Source organism: Panulirus ornatus, chromosome 38, assembly GCF_036320965.1.
Source record: "Panulirus ornatus isolate Po-2019 chromosome 38, ASM3632096v1, whole genome shotgun sequence".
NCBI lineage: Eukaryota > Metazoa > Arthropoda > Malacostraca > Decapoda > Palinuridae > Panulirus > Panulirus ornatus.
The window spans coordinates 7,658,910-7,676,998 of NC_092261.1; the positions used below are offsets into that span (position 1 = coordinate 7,658,910).

At 46.8% G+C, this 18,089-nt stretch overlaps 1 protein-coding gene across 2 annotated transcripts in view; it reads right to left on the bottom strand.

The window, feature by feature from the left end:
• The window catches only part of Slip1 (SLo interacting protein 1), a 224,454-nt gene that overhangs the window by 19,110 nt on the left and 187,255 nt on the right, over positions 1 to 18,089 (bottom strand). For both annotated transcript variants that reach the window (XM_071684594.1, XM_071684593.1), the window contains exons 2-3: positions 5,890 to 6,231; positions 4,710 to 4,871 (exon numbers count right to left, since the gene is read on the bottom strand). In XM_071684594.1, coding sequence (XP_071540695.1) covers positions 4,710 to 4,871; positions 5,890 to 6,231 — 504 coding nt within the window. The remainder of the gene's footprint in view (positions 1 to 4,709; positions 4,872 to 5,889; positions 6,232 to 18,089) is intronic.

Here is an 18,089-nt window from a genome sequence, read left to right on the forward strand (position 1 = left end):
TATATGTCGAAAGTTAATATTTCTACAGAAGTTATCTCAGATACATCAACAATTCAGCTAAAGTAGGATTCACAAAGATTATTGCTGTCCCAAACAACGTAACCCAATAATTAAGAGAAATTACGTACGAGTATTCAATCAATATCACTAGTTTTAAGCAGCAGTGACCGATAGTAGAGAGAGAAGAACCTGCTAACAACATATGATAAAATGTCAGTGGCACAGTGAAACGATGACATCACAGACGGTAAGAGCCTGTGATATGGTGAAACGTGATATCAGGGACAATAAAAGCCATGGTAGGGACAGACACCAAGGCGTCAGAGGCTTACACCGCTCCTGCCCAACTTCCCTCGATAGTTCTGGGAAGAAGAGTATGCCCTTCACCCATGGGAAGCATCATCGGATACCCTGACAGTCCACTCCCACATTTCCGACGAGCCTCCCTGTGGCATCTCAAGTTGCATCAACTTCATAAAATAAACATAGCATTCTCTCTTTTTTTTTTTTTTTTTTCATAAAAGGGGATGGGAATGTCAGGTTGGGTAAACGGCATAATTACTTAGGCGACCCCCTCCACCCCTAAATAAAGAAATAAATAAATATATATATATATATATATATATATATATATATATATATATATATATATATATATATATATATATATATAATCATTATTTTCTTGGAATTTCATTCTGTTCTCAGACAGGATTGAACACGTTCAAATCTTGAAACTCATATGTATACTGTAACATTCTTAAAACAATTCGACAACTATATTGTGAGCATATTTCGCGCCGCAGAAAACATCGTTCACGGCTTTCTAAAACATGCAAAGTGAGGACGAGGCAAAATTATCGTACAATATTTTATTCAGATACTACCTCCACAGACGCACCGAAATGATTTTTTCTCTCTCTCTGGAGAACCGCCATTCACATATCTAAGTGAATTTACCTGTCTTCATCATACTTTTACTTAAATGTAAATCAGACGTAGTGCTTATATAATTCTAAATGTACACGAGAGGTTTCCCAAATTTGATTGCTCTAATTTGCCACGAACAGGCTTGTTTCACTGAGTACTGAAAGTGATGCTAATATCTAAATCTTCTGGTTTAGAAGTTTCCTTCATTTTGTCCCCTGTACATTGTACTTATATATCAAAAGTGTCAATTATTGATAGACTTGTGAAATGCAATCGTACGTAAAAAATATATCTTTGTATTGTCAACACCAGACTTTCTTAGTATAAAGTATATGTACTCCCGGACTCTTATTCCAAGTCGTATTGCTCTCAAGGCTGCGCCACTTCCAGTAATAGGAGAAATAAAATAAGTGAGTTTACTTGCAATGTAACCAGAAGCAGGTAGCAGAGTCCGGTAACACACACACACACACACACACACGCGTGATATTCTCTTGCACTACAGTTGACGGACGACAAACTTCAGCTACCCAGCCTGTGGGGTTTCCCATCCTTTCCCAACTTCTACCAGTGGAAATCGCTGGCTGGTTACAAATTAACATATCGCAATATAGGTGTCGGCGGGGTAGCGACCTCTACCCTCTTGCCGCCAATCATATGCTTCCAGGTCACGCGCGGCTCAAGCTTCGAATAAATTTCTCCCGAGGTGTAATATACAATACAGAAACCCGACTACGAACTCTTAATCCAAGCTGAACTCTTTATATTTCCTAATAACCCGTTGTCTACCCGTGATGACTGGGACGAAGCTGTCAGCAAAGCCTTCCAAAGATTTATGACGAGTGTAAAAGATCGGGTGTATCTAATTGAGGTAAAACAGGACGCACTTCACGACTCCTGCAAATGATAGTCATTCTCGCCGAAACCATCGGGGTTACTCGTCCGCTGGTGTCGCTATGACAGTTCTTTCCGGCTGAATATACGCAATCTATCATTTGATGAGGAAAAATTGTTAGATAATTAGTAAAATAATAATAAAAAAAAAAGAGGGATGGAGTGACTATGTCGGGGATTGTTGCCGCGTTCCGGCATAAGACTGACTGGTGTGTGTGTGTGTGTGTGTGTGCTAAATTCGACTCGTTGGTCTTAGACGGGTAGACCATCTTCTCCAACAGATACAACCCCAGTACGAAGAGAAGAAAAACGATATTCAACGCGCGAAAACATAAGATCGCCTTGAGAAAATGGAAGCGTCTGTTTTTTTCTTTCGCTCTCCCTTGCTCGCAAACTGTTAACGTCTCATTGGATATGGAGATGCGTACAAACAATATGCCACATAAATCGGGACCAGCCGCAAGGGAAGACCGCCTGATTAACATAAAAGTTGCGGGTGGAAATTCATTTTCTATTACTTTCACAGAAGGGGACGAGTTGTTCACCGTAAGGTACGGGTCTGGTTCCAGCAACAATACATCGTTACCCACAACCACTGCTCTGGTTGAGAGGCGCCCAGGGCCTCTCCACCATTGTTTTCTTTGAGGAGAAGGAAGGGTGGGCACGAGAGAGAGAGAGAGAGAGAGAGAGAGAGAGAGAGAGAGAGAGAGAGAGAGAGAGAGAGAGAGAGAGAGAGAGAGAGAGAGAGGAGGGGGGGAGGATGTCTGGAACAGGTAGTAATGGGGTAACATGGTCCCGGGAAAGGTTGATGAAAAGGAATGGTGGGGAGAGAATGAGATTTTGGTGGAGGCTGGGAGCAAGTGTTAGCGGAAGGATGGATAAGGTTAATGCGAGGAAATGTGGCGAGCTGAGAAAGCTGAAAGCCAGCGAGGTTTCCCTGAGGGAGGTTACAAGGAAGTGATAGTGTTGTGGGAAGAGAGAGAGAGAGGGAGGTAGGATGTCTCTCGCTTCGTGAGATACTGGAACGAGAGGTCAGAGAGAGAGAGAGAGAGAGGGCGGGAGGGATGCGTGAGGAAAGCAGGGAGAGGTGGATGTGTGTCGGAAGCGATGGCAAGGTAAGAAGGAAGTGGGGTAGGAAGACAGGAATAAGGAGAGGTGAGAGGATGAAAAAGAACAGGGTCTCGTGAGAGTGGATTCATACACTAGGCTAAGAGTCATGGAAAACTCGAAACCCTTGTCGATTCTGTATGATTAATTATGATCCTGAGTGTCATTAATCTTACTGATGCTGTTTATCACTACCGTGACTACGATTATCAGTTATCGACGTAATTTCTCGAACTAAAAGAGTTCCGCCCACGAGCAACGGGTGGAAGGTGTTTCTTATTTCTGTGCCTGTGTGTATGTCTTGTGTGTAGCCGGTGCACACTTGGATCACTCCCTAGCATGATCTTGGCAATGCTTCAGGTTAAAGACGTGGCGGCCATATGAGGCCATTTTCCCCACCCACCCTGTCTGTGGTTTCTTTTATATGGGGGTGAGGTGATCCGCTTCACCTCAGGAGATCATATTTCCGGTGCGCCGATGTCATCCTCCAATAAATACAGCCCAAAGACCAGACGTTCAGTCGGCCATTTGGCGTAATACAAATTTATGACCAGCCATACTGAACAGTTGGGTGGTTAACGATGTTTCTCACAGGGGGAATTTGTAATAAGGCCCAGAGACGATTGTCCTGGAGGAACGGATCTAAACTTTTTTTTTCATGTTAACTTAGACAAGACGGGCATCTTAATGCCGTAATCAAGATCATCTTTTAAAAGCGCATTGCGGTGCATAACAACCTGGGGGCACAGCTTAGTGCCACATTTACTCATACTGGTGCGATGTAATTTAAGCTAGCGTTCTACTGCTGTACACTACACCTATATACTGGCTTCTACCAGGGAAGGGATGGTACATCTTCCCTGCCTAAACCCCACAAGCGCCTTTCCTCCATCCACACTCTCCTTCACTTCATCCATACCCGTTCCTCCTTCCCTATAACAGTACGTACTCACCAACCCACCCTACTCCTACTTTCTCCCCAAGACAATGGGCGGAGGTGGTGCTCTCTCTCTCTCTCTCTCTCTCTCTGGCTTCCGAGGGATGAACATCGATATGCCAGTGTGACGCCGTTATTGTGAACCAGGAAGCCTCACGGATGTCACCTGGAGTCTTCCCTCGCCCTGGGAAAAAGCTCTCCGTGGAGAGAGGAGTGTGGGCGTGGCAGAGAGTGTGTGTGTGTGTTGGCGAGCGTGCTCCCCTGCGCCGTCATACCGTTCACCAAGCTATGTTTCCTCCCCACCTCTCATTCTCACCTACAACCAGGATCTCTACAAACACCCCTACCTAAGTACATTCCTACTGCTGTAAACTTAGGAGTCCCTTAAATTTCGTTTAGATTCCCTCTTTTGTATCGTCCGTGAAAGAACAACTTTTGAAAAGAAAAACGGTTTAACAGAGTATCGTAATATTGATAAATTTAATCATCTGCCGGAAAATAAAACCTTCGACTTAATGAGAGGAAGGTTCTCTCCAATCTAGTCTCAAAATAACATACACCTTCGCTTTCCTGAGAAAGGAGCTGACCAGAGCTTCCTTAATAGTAGAAGCGTTACTCAAAAAAGATATCAGTTACCAAAAAACCTTCCCAAATCCCACCTTGCAGACAGAGGGGTCATGGGCCCTAAACCTTCCCTTTGCTCAGAAACTTAAGAAAAAAAAAAAAAAAAAGGCGAGGACAGACGGGTTATGGCCCCTAAACCTTCACTTTGCTCAGAAAATTGAGAAAAAAAAAAAAAAAAAGGCGAGGAAGCTCCTTCAATCAGGACCTCCTGACTTACCTCTATATCAATCTCCTGCTCGAGGTACTGAGAGATGGACTGCGGGAGGTCGCCGGGGAAGATGTAGTCGCCGTCAGGAGAGTCAGAGTCGCTGCCTTCACCCACACCGCCCATCCATGCCCCAGGGGCAACTTCCCACTCACCGACGCCCATGAGTGATATCTGCGTCGTGGGGGAAGATACAAAGTCAAGCTTAATACACAAGACTGCGTCACTGACTTGAAATGATGTGCGTCAACTAACGTTCCGTTAATGACATCCAGACGTTAACATATACATCATAATAAGCATTAACGATGACAACAATAATTACAGACGCAACAGCTAGAGGGCTGGGTTTAACTAGACAATTAAATGGACATAATTACCACGTAGAAGACTATGAAGAAAATTAGATGAGAGGGTGGCTCAAAAATATGGCGACCTAAGGGAGTAGTGTGTGCTAGGTCAAGCTACTTAGGAAAGACGGAGATCTGGTGATATGGTTGCTGAAAAGGGAAATGGCTGAACACCCGGTGAGGTCTTCTGCCGCCGCCCCACAGGTCCCGGGATGGGCCCAGGCTGCTGGGCTGGGTCGCTGGTCGACCAAGCTGTTGGAAGCAGCAGCCCGCAAGGCCTACATAGCTCCTCAGGTGGGACACAAACATATACATAGGGGCTCTGAGGTGTCGGTATGTATGTAAGAGGTACTAACTTAGGTCTTATCAGTAATAAGGATATGCAGATTGATCTATCATATAAGCACTTTTTCAATGCCACTCAAATCACACGCTTTCATGTTGTAGGGTGAGGTGGGTAATCAGAGGAGGATAGTGTGTGGGGGTTGACAGCATGGAAGTGTGTCAGGTGGGTATACAAGACAGGATCGTGTGAGGGGGAACAGCATGGAAGTGTGTGTGGTAGGCACTCAAGTGAGGGTAGTGATAGCACGAAAGGAGGGATGTGTGTAGGCCAAGTAGCGTTGACCATCACATATAATATCACCTCCAGTCTACGGTGCAGGACTTTTACGAGACACAGCCTTAGTTAGCAATAAGTATCTACTGACAGTCAGAACGGAAGATACAGACAGCTATAAGTATCTACGAACAGGTAAAGGAGTAGGAAGACAAGGGAATACTTCGACAGAGAGCCAGATAGGTCAAACCCCTCACCCAACAGGTAAGGAGCAAAACCTTACCTCTGTCTGTGTACCCGTAGTCACGCTGCTGCCGGTGCCTTCCTCTCTCTCCGCCTCTCCTTCCTTCTTCTCACCCTCCTCCTCCTCTTCGCCCTCCTTCTCCGTCTTCTTCTCCTCCTCCTCCTCTTGTTGCGTGGAGGAGTCGCTGGCGGAGGTGCCTGGGGTGATGGTTGTGGATGCGGGCGTGCGGGTGGGCGTGGATGGGGCGGAGGAGGAGGGCGGGTGGGAGGTGTTGTTGTTGTGGGGCCGCCGCAACACCTGCACCAGGATGGGCTCCTCCGCCTCTTGGAACACCCGCACGGCCTCTGCGTGGCTCAGCCCGCTCACGTCCCGCCCGTTCACCTGTTGGAGACAAAACCTGACGTTAGCACACCTGCTTCGGACAACACCTGACGTTATTTAAACTTGTCGTTGCTACTCTTGTTATCATGACACTTCATGTCACTAAATTTGTTGTTACAACACTTGTCACTAAATCTGACGTTACTACACTTGATAGCTGTTTACTGATCAGCCATTTTCTTTGTATCCGGATGAATCGACTTGCCTTACATAAGTAAAGTTGCTGTAATCATTAACATCCTACAAGCATCTAAATCATGGATGGTAAAAACAGGATTCTAAATATTCGCTTGAAAATATGAAGGAGTGTAGCTAGCTAGAGTTGAGTTACCCCAGTAAAAAGGGAGTGTGGAAAAGTTTGCTACTTCCAGAATATAATTTTCTATGAAATTAGTTTTACGTCTTAATTGCCCAAAGAAGTTTTCAATCATATCTCACCTGTCAATGAGGAGAATAAAGATAACTTCATAGACACTGAGAAACTAACGACAAATTTCAGGAACTTATTTCATAATGATTTCTTTTCCAAACACTTTAACAAAAATATAGATGACTCTCGCTTGAACACTGCTCCCACCCTACAGTCGCTTGCACTGGATACACATCACCCCATAAGTCTCCTTCCATGTCTCAGCAAGATGATGCAAAGGATCCTGCTTCGTCGTCTACACTATACTATTGGCACTTTCCCCCCCGCCCCCAAGGCCGTTACTAATGGCTTCACTTCGGGCAAGAGTACGGCTCATTCTCTGGCTGCCTTCTATTGCAACAAGAGGGCAAAAATCTTCGTCTTTCTTAACATAAAGAGGGGCCTCTGACACAGCCCAGCCTGGCTTCATTCTTCCCGAGCTGCTGCGAGTGAAAGGAAAACTTCTACGGTAGGAGAAGCGAAAGTTTGGTACCAAGGACATTAGAGATATTGCTCTGAGAAGTCCACGGGGGTGTTCTCAGACCTACTCTGTTTAATACCCTGATGCATTCCACTCCTACTCCACCATGGCCAAAGGGTGACCTACATTCCGGTTATATTCATGATGTACTGCCACATAAATACCTATAAGGAGATGCAAGGACCCTTTCATCTGGTGACAGGAATGTCTTTCTTTAAGAATTTCCCCCAAACGCACTTGAAAAACCACTGGTGTGTGGCATGGGTGGAAACAAAACCCCATCTGCTTATCCTGTAGGATTCCCCTCTTGAAAGGGTAAGTCAAAAGCTAGAGGTGATGTATCCTCAGGAAACTAGAGGTGCTGTACATCATCTACCCGGTCCTGCACTGACAATGCTGTCCAAGCCCAACTTAACCCTACACCCAAAGCAACAAAACTCACACGACAGGTACAACGTTAAGCCGCCTCAGCAATTCCTGGTCTCCCGAAGTGGACGGAAACGCAATACAGTTGTTAACACTGCAGTGGCTATATATATATATATATATATATATATATATATATATATATATATATATATATAAAATCCTGATAAAAACTAAATTCAAAGGACCATTTCCGCTGCAAACATGGTCATTAAACCGTCCTTGATAACCTTAAAAGTTGCGCACCTGGGGAATATCTCAACAACTTCAACTATTTCCCTCACTTCCTTTCATTATGCAGACCTCCCCCTTCTTAACCAACATGACAGGGCTTATAAGTACACACTACCTGTGCTTCTAATATTGTTTGGCTTTCTGTTTCTCGTATTAAGCCACACTCTTCCTTTCCAGTACAACGCTATCACTAAGTCCACATTTTCCCCTGTCATACATAATTCTTACTGCCTTATTTAATATTTTTCAGTGAAATAATAAGTCCCTAATCATGCGCCGTTACTGTACTGTATCATCTAAACACAACAATAGCACTGCAGAACAAAATTACCCAGTATTAGAAGCTGAGAGCAATGCGGAGCTAAACTGGAAAATTACCAGGTTGATGTTTTCGTTCGCTACCAACCCGTCCGGGAAGTTCCTAGCCCTCACCTGGTCACACTGCCCTCACAAATGACTATTCTACCGTTATAACCACTTAGTATTTCCCTTTAGTATTAGTATACATTGGCAGGGGGAACGGTACTACTGCAAGAACACTAGAAGCGATGAAACAAATGTTTTCGTTAAATAAGACCTATGGTAAACACAAACATACACAGATTCCTCCGCCATATTGTTTGTGTTCAATGTAAGCAATCCCTTTTGACGGTGTAATACCTGATGAATTCATTTCGATGACGACTTCAGGGGCTTGCAGTACCATCGACTTCACTGTAACTCTGTTATGTTAAGTTTATAATGTCCTTTCTTCCTTGTTTTTTCCGATTTTCTTCACATAAAACACACACACACGATCGACATATCCTGTCCTCCTGACTAACATAAACAGACTGAGTGTTTCGAGACGCATAAACTGGTGAATCTGTTTCGAAACCAATGAAATAACGACTTTCGACACTTCGGTCTTCATCTTGAATGTTAAGGAATATGAAGCTCCCGAAGCTGGTTCGGGTCCCTCGTCCTGTCTCTACGTTAAGCCTGATACTTTCCAAAGCAGTAATATGCCATGACTATGGGGTCCCTCAGCCCAACTCTCGCTTCGTACTGATACACAAACGTACAACGAACAGGACAACTGACAACGGTCCAGCGGATCGCAGCCCCCTACCCACAATCCACCAGTGGGGTCAAAAGCCTACGAAACAAACTGAAAAACACACCAGCGCCTCCATAAGTACATACATCGACCGTATAACTTACACTACAACAATAGAACACACCGCGTGAAAAAAAATAAAGAAATGAATGTACTAACTGAACTGCCATGCGGAAGCAAACAAAAAAATTATAAATAAAAGAAATATATTGGCAGCGCAGCCCTTTAAGTTACACAATACAATGGCGTAAAATATAATGGTGCACGTATATTACTATTTTATCAGCCTACCGGAAACGATAAGGCTATATTGTCTTTATATATATATATATATATATATATATATATATATATATATATATATATATATATATATATATATATATATATATGTGTGTGTGTGTGTGTGTGTGTGTAAAACACTGATGGAAAGTGTGTTGCTCATCACTCACTGTGACAACACTGATGGAAAGTGTGTCGTTTATCATTCATCGAAACATTGATAAAAAAAAAAAGTATGTTGCTTATCATCACATCACAGCAACACTGTTGAATGTGCTGCCGATCAGAACACAATGGAAACGCAGATAGACCACACCATGACAACACAATAGGACGTATAAACAGTAAAGATACAGTGTTCGGAGGAATACTGAAGAGGACGAAGGCTGTTCAAAACATCATATAACAACAAATCTGGAAACATGAGCATCGGAAACTGCCGTGTGAGTAGGTGTGTATACTAGGGGTACAAGGATTGTAGCAGGTGGCAGCTGGGAGAAGAGACACACGCATATTTAATCACCAAACAACAACTGAAGTAATCCTAATGCTCACGTCTCTCGCTAAAGAGAGAGAGAGAAAAAAAGACCTACGTATTCCAGACAAACAACACGTGTCCCATACATATACGAATGGAAAATGAACAAATAATGAGGCAGCAGATGTCGTAAAAGAGCGGCAGTTTCTGAAGCCAGGGTTCAGAAAGACGGCGGTGATTGTGTCATTACATTAAGGTAAGGGAGAAGATGATGGGTCTCTCGCACAGGGCGAATCCGAGGCTGCCACACACATCAAAGTCTCCTCGGGGAAGGGTCAAGTTCCGACGAGTTCAATTAAGCCTCGGCGCTGGATAAATACGTTGACTCCTCGTCGTCCACGGTGAAAGAAGATTATACTCGAATACCCTCCCAATAATTGCTCTAAAAACCTCTCGGTAACTGGGATCACTTCAGACCGTGGCATCAAAGACCCCGGGAGCACGTCTCCGCTGGAGAACCAATCACAGGCAATGCGGTACAAGGGAGGCGGGTCCCCCCCAGATCCTGATGCTACAAAAGGATTTTAAAATGAAGGCATCGTCTGGGGATGGCAGGGGTGAGGCGCCCTTGTTTACATCTGGGTCTGAGAGAGGGTGGGGCAAGGCAAGGTGAGGGAGGGCAAGCACGTGAGGATAAGAGGAGGGAAGGACAGGTAAGGTGAGGGCAAGGGGATGTGAGGATGGAGGAAGGAAGATGAGGGCAGGGAAGTAAGGACGGAGGAGGGAAGGATACGCAAGGAAGTTAGGCGGGAGGAGGGAGGCTATGCATTGATGTACGTGAGGATGAAGGAGGGAAGGATAGATAAGGACGGACATGATAAAGGAGCGACAGGATGGGAGCTTGGTAATATGAAAAGACTTAGCTCTAGGACCAGAGCAGCCATTTCCTTCCTTCAATCACCTAAACTTTCTCAAACTTCCATTGCTGTCCACACATTATTCAGTAATCCGACCTACGTGATGAAACGTCTCGCTGAATTTCATTTCTATCCTACTTCAATTTGTTAAATAAAAAAACGACACAATCAACACATCAGTTTACTGAATTAAACGATACGTACGTTTACCACGACAGACAAAATGAGCAGAGACGCTACATGAGAGGAAGGGGGGACGAAGAACACCTACTGGGGTAGGCTGACGGAGGAGAGGAAGGGGACGAGGAACACCTACTGGGGTAGGCTGACGGAGGAGAGGTAAGGCGGGAGCTTTACTGTCTCTCTCGCGGAGGCTGTCAAAACAGCCAACTACTGTCATCGCCTGTCCAAATCATTGACAGCCAACCGCTAACGCTACCTCAGGCCCAAACCCTCAGAACAAACGAAGGGACGCACTTGAAATGCCGAGGATAATCTGGTATTTCCAGATGAAATAACACCTGGCGCTCCGAAAATACGAAGAAACTGTGTTATACTCCGGTGACACACGCTTCAGAAAACAGTTTCGGGGTTCCGAGTCCGATGACAGCGATGTACAATGATTCAACTCGTTAATCAGAGATCTATCCATTTCAAAGTACGACCTTTCGATATCAAAATCACGGGAGAGAACACAAAATTTCACGTTCATATCGTCCGTATACTCATTCTCATTTATAAAGGAAACAGCAAGTAAATTCTATGGACGTAGAATGCACTCAGCATCTGTCTGTCAAGTCTCCGTTATGCACTAGAGAAAACGGGGAAGCGCCGAGGGGACACTATTGTACTGCCGTCCAGCTCCCACCGGGACAAAAGGAGGGCGTCATTTCGAAGTCCTGCCACACAAACACACACATCCTGCCTACCATCCATTATCCCCTCATTGTGGAAGGAGATGTGAGGTGCACCTCTGTTGTCGTAATAACACCACACCACGGGGGGAGGAGCCAGGGATATGAAAGTGTTGAGGGGGTGTGTTTCTTTGTAGGTTCTGACAGGTGGAGTGACGGAGGATTAGGGAAGGTGCAACGGAGGGTGGCTGTGTGTGTGTGTGTGTGTGTGTGTGTGTGTGTGTGTGTGTGTGTGTGTGTGTGTGTAAGTGATTCTGTAGTCAGGCGAGGAAGGGAGGGGGGGGGGCTTCTTCTGGGGAGGCTGGTGTGGCAGGGGCTTCTAAGGGGTACAATGTGTTTCTGGGTGTAGCAGGCGCGGGGGGAAGGGGGCCACATCTGGGGACAGGCTTGTGCTGGTGACCATAGCGGGTGTGGAAAGGGAGTTCTGCACTGAGGCTTCTCCCTCAACAAAGAGTTTAATGAAAAATAAATACATAAATAAACTGGGGCTACACCCTATTAGTCAGGTCCAACAAGGGGTCCGCATCCCCCTTGTTAGTGGTGGCCGCAAGGGGCACACACACACCCTTCTGATTGGTGATCTGAAAGCCAACAGGGGTGGGCGAAAGCGAACACCAGGGTGACACTGGCATAAATATGCCATGGGGAATATGTGTGTGTGTGTGCGTGTGTGTGTGTCTGTGTGTGTGTGTGTGTGTGTGTGTGTGTGTGTGTGTGTGTGTGTGTGTGTGTGTGTGTAAATACCTATTTGAACCATACGAAGAGAGAATCCTACACTCGTGGACTTCATCTCCTGATCCTTCTTTACTGCGCTCCTCCCATCGCCAGGATCCAGGGGGTCCACACACACTAAAACCTCAGTGCTAGCCACCCGTGCTGGGACCCTAGGCCAACTCTAATCACGGATAATCCTCCAAAAACTCTCTGGGGGCGACTGGTGACACGTCCCAGGGTATGGGGTGACGGCCGCCCATGCTCGGGGCATGGTAACCCTTCCCCTGTAGGACGGTCGCTAATCCATCCTGGTGTCAGTCCAGGACCAAATTGTACTGGGGGGAGTTTCAGCCCTAACAATAACAGGAATATTCACGAATCTTCATTAATATTCTTACGACGCGGGAAAAATCCTCAAGATTATCGGGAGATCGGCGTTTCTTGTGAATCTTCTTGTGCATTATGTAAAGAAATCTTCATGAATATTTGGATATTTGAGAGTCGGAAAGGCTGGGGATGGGGGAAGGGGAGGAGACTCCAGCCACTGCAAGTGACGGTAGGGTTTCCGTTTTCTATAGCGGGAGGAGGGCGGCGGCGTCCCCCAGGACGTCCATCCGTCTCGGGTAATTGGCCGGTTTCACGCGCTGTCAATAAGGCGTGTTTCCCCGGCCGCCGCCGGGAGGGTGGGTACTGCTGGGTGTCTATGGGAATAATGGATGGGTCAGACGACACACGCTGCGGGGAAGCCTCCTCAACAGGCTCCGTGTAGAGGACAGTCAGCTGCCTTAAATGCTACCTTCTTGGCGGCTTTGACTATCCTTTCTCCGTCTATATTTACTTCTGTCCTCCAGCTGAGGACCTCATCGGAGACCAACATTCCGTCTGTTGTCTGTCCTTCCAGCATATAACACTGTTTGGATATCAGGATCTTAGTATCATCTGGCACACCCATTTACTATATCCTCCAGCAGACGACCTCGTCACAGACCAGCAGGTCACTCCCACGTACTATCCTTCGGTACATAACCTCGTCAAGGACCACCATGTCCTTCCTGCGTAAAATCAGAGAGCCAAATACCATTCAGACCTGATGGTCTGTGACGACGTGATCTACTGGGCGGCAGTTCTAGTAGCCTCCGGCGACAAGTAAGGGACAATGTCAACTCCCAGGTCTTTCTCAAACAGATTCCTGCTTCGTGATTAAACATATCGAACCCTTCTTACGCTGTGATCCATCCTATGCACTTTACATTTACTCGAGGATGAACTTCACTAATCGTGTGGTGTGGGAGTACCATCACCACAGAACGTGGCCTGGCAAATGCTGTGATTAAAACAAAACTCCACAAACCGCCCACAAGTCATACCCACATCTTGTCGTCCCCCAGAACCCACCGGACTCAGTCCTTCTACCCTCCTGCCCACATCCCGTGACCCAAAACCCACCGGACCACACTCCTCCCCAGTCTACCCCAGCGACATCTGTATCAGACGTCCTCGCTGCATTTCACTAAGGATCACTACCGTGCACAATCGCCTTCCTCAGTCCCCCGCCAGAGACCCATCGTTAAATGTAAAGAGGAACTACAAGCCTTCGCACGGGCTACTTCGAGTCTTATCGTCCATCGCAGCAGTGAGGTCCAGCCGATAAGGGAGGAACATAGAGGGGAACTCAGACATGAAGATCGCTAAAAAAAAAAACATAAAATAAGAAAAACAACATTTCCACCCGCAGGAAACTGTCAACGTGTACTTAAAGAACAAAAGAGTGAGGATGTCTGCAAGTCTTTTCAATCGCTAGGCCATCTAGGGGGTCCCGTAGTAACATACTTAAAGCTTTTCCCAGACTCACATTCTTAGACGCAAGTCTTTTTTTTTTTTTTCCTCCCTCCTCCCGGCGCCGAGACACTGTATCCGGAGACCATCTTCTGCCTAAAGTCTCTCAAACCCATCTTTCCGTCTCTATGCTTAACACGGCCCGCCGCATACCCGATCCTAACAAATACAGGCACTTAATAAGGCTTGGACGTGAGGCACGAGGGGCGTTAGAAAAAAAAAAAAAAAAAAAGGCGGTCGGGAAGCGAAACTCCCTGACACCCTCAGACGCGTCATTTTTCTCGTTTTCGGTGGCTCCCCAGCAGCAGTTACGACCCGGCCCAGACGCACTGTAATCTCAGACAAGAGGCGGTTCACGCATGCTTACGGATTACCCCGCGAGGCATAGACCCCCGGGGGAGGAGAGCTGTGGTTGCTGGTGTTGCTGGTGGTGGTGGCAGAGGCAGGAGATGCCCTAGCATTCCCTCCCTCCCTCCCTCGTCCTCCATCACAGCTGCTACGCCAATAAACTCGGGAATGCCTGGGTCTGCCCGCCTCGTTTAGCATATCTGGCGACGATCCTCGCCCGAGATAATCCTCCGAGTGCCACAGAAAATGGAGGAAAGTGTCCCTGACGTCTAGGGAAGGGTTTGAGGAAGAATATGCTCCTTATATCTGGGCGAGACAGCGCAAGTTATGGTTGTGTGGGCCGGGGTCCAGGCAACGAGAGGAAAGCTGCCTATGGCAGATACTACGTGCAGCGAGGCGCTGTGTTTGGATGAGTAACCCACAAGAAAAACAGAGCCAGCAGGGTAAACACGAGTGACTTTGTAGTGAGAATTCTGACACATAAGAGTAAGAAAATTCTGACACATTTGAGTGATAGGATTGTGGACACATAAGTGACAGAACTGTGACACAAGAGTGACAGAAGTCTGACACATAAGTGGCAGAATTGTGACACATAAAGAGTGACAGAATTGTGACACAAGCGTGACAGAAATCTGACACATAAGTGACAGAACTGAGACACATAAGTGACAGAAATCTGACACATAAGTGACAGTTTTTGTGACACAGAGAGAAATCTGACTCATAACAGAAACAGAAATCTGACACATTAAGCTTGATAGTGATCTTCACATGTACATCAACTTCGGAAATATAAATTTAGACAACCAATTTATTTCTGACAGGTCTCGTAACAATAAGCAGGCAATTCATGGCATAACAAGTTTAAAGTCTGGTTCATCAAGGGGAAAAAACGAAATTCTCTCTTGATGGTTTGAAGTTCACTGTTCAACAAGGTTGATCAGGGGAAGACATAATGAGATTCTGTCATGCTGTAAGACTGAGAATCTCTGGCGCAAGATGTGTCGCATGGGAATGATGAAAGCAAAACAAAAGACAGACTCGTCATTCTCGAATCCTGTTAAAACACCTGCAGGGCTCACTCGTAAAGCCTGAATAAAATATCTGTAAGACTCACCCACCAGCCCTGAGCGTGCATAAAACACCTGTATCACTCGCCCTCCCTGAACCTGCATAGAACACCTGTACCACACGCCCTCCCTGTACCTGCATAGAACACCTGTACCACTCGCCCTCCCTGAACCTGCATAGAACACCAGTACCACTCACCCTCTCTGAACCTTCACAGAACACCTGTAAGACTGCCCATCCCTGAGCCTGGAGAAGCCCCACTTCCCAGCATCCAGCTCCGTCCGACTCTTCTTTATCGTAATAACTCAAATACTTCGTCAAGTTCCACACTCACCTGGGTCGCACGAGGGGCTGGCTGGTTTACACTGTCACGACAGATAGGAAAACAAACAAAAAAGTTCTGGCTGATGCTCCCTCCCTCCTACCTCCTCAGCCTTCTCCCTTCCTCGCTCTTTTTCTCCTTCCCAACTTTTTCTCCCTCCTCATTCTTCCCCATTTCACCAGTTTTCCCTTCCTTCCTTCCTTACCCAGCCTTTCCCACCTTAATCAGTCTTTTCCTTCCTCTTTTCTCCAGGCCCTCCCTCCTAACCTCCTCAGCCATTCCCTTCCCTCCCCCGTATTTCTCTCCTTCCAAAGTCCTTTGTTTTCTTCCACTGACTTTCGTACATTCCATTTTTCTTTTCTTAGCCTTTCCCTTCATTAAGTGTTTCCCTCCATCCTATCATCAGTTTTCCCCTCCCTCCTCTCCAAGACTTTCACCTCCTTACTCTAATGACTCCCACTATTCACGTGCATTCGTTCCCGACCCTCCCTCCTCCCTCCTTTTTCTTCATTGTCTACGTTTCGTCCCTCCCACGCCTCTCCCTCCATCCGTAACTCACTTCCTTCCCCGCTCTCTCTCCCTCCCTCTCTCTTCACCTCTCCCCGAGCACAAGACAATACCGACCACACACCCCCGCCCGCCGGACACAATTACTCCGTCGGACTACCAAGGGCCGCGAGCTGCCACTGTTAAATACTAACACGCGTGATAATTGGGGGCGTGAGGTGGGGTTCTTGAGGCGTAGGGCGGGGCGGGGCGGAGTAGGTCGGGGCGGGGCGGAGGGAGATACGGCGGGAGAGGCGTAATACCTAACATTTTACAGAGAGCCAAGCCTCCACTACACTACCATTACCCACACCAGGTGGTGGCCTGGCTGGACTGGTCTGTCATCATCGCCTGACACAACAGTGGGCGGATCAGCTTGATCTGTCACCTCACCTCACAGGAAGGAGAGAAATCAGCGCCCTAGTTCCACTCGTCCATGCATCAGCACTCGCTTATATTTATACATGTGCATTCATTACGGAAGTCTGCTTTCAGATGTTCAGAGATAAATCATTACAAATAAGGATAGAGATCTGACCAACTTACACACACACACACACACACACACACACACACACACACACACACACACACACACACTCATACAACACCACCTGTAGCTGACCAGGTCTTGCATGTCAGTATTTCTGATCCATCAGGCGGTTCGTATTCACGGGTCGCACCCCTGGTCTGACTGACCTAACGCTCCGTGCCATTAGCTCTGATCCATAAGGCTGTTGATGCCCTCTCTCGGCGGCCCACACCGCCGCAGGGAAAGCTTGGAAACATGTGTGCTTCCCACGCACTTGGTTACGTTCCTTCAACACACACGTCGGACACTTAGATTGGGGCTGAGGGCGAGCAAGCCCTCATGCCACCCTAGTCCTTCTTAAGTATTACTGTGGCTGGGCCTGAACATGGGGAGGAGGCTACCTCTTCCCCCACACGCCTGCCTCCTCCCGCGTGTGGCTGGACCAGTAGCACGCAGGGTAGGGGCGCCCCTCCCTCCGTGACAATGACAGACACCAGTTGTGGCCGGTGACACTACACAGTTCCCCAGCTCAAGCCAAGAACATGTATCTCCCCCAGACACTGGGATCCCTGCCTTCGTAACTCAGACCCAGGGGGTCTAACATAGCACAGCGGGCATGTCCAACATGGCACGGCACGGGTACCTCAGCACAGCTACAGGGGTGACTCAGGCAGGAGTACTGCAGGAGTACGGCTCAACCAACAGAGCAAGCAGAGACCCACCTCTCAGGTACGAGGTATCTGTCTATAGAACATGACGCAGGACTCTTGATGGGGTACCTCTTGGGGGAAGGGGAAGCTACCTCTCCAGTATGGGGTATTTGCCTCCTCAACATACAACGCACTATGTGGCGAGAGATACCTATGAGGCTATACACCTCTTTAAACAGAAGATCTCTTGTTAGTCAGGCAGGGAGATATCGTAAGTTTGAGATTGCTATCTCTCAGACATGCGACAGCCATCTCTTAAAGGGCCAGTCATATCTCAAAACACAAGACAAACATATCATCTCTCAAGGAGGCCAAAGTATCTCTCTGCCACATGATATGTCTCCCATCAAATACAGTACTCACATTGTTACGATCACAGGAGGGTGGTGAAGGATCCGGTATACTGAGTCATATACTGATATATATCTATATATAAAACTGGAATAAGCTGGGAAAATAACTGATGAGAAACCGGCCCATTACATGCATGATATATCCACATATAGAGTATTGTATATCATCCACTCTTAAAGTCA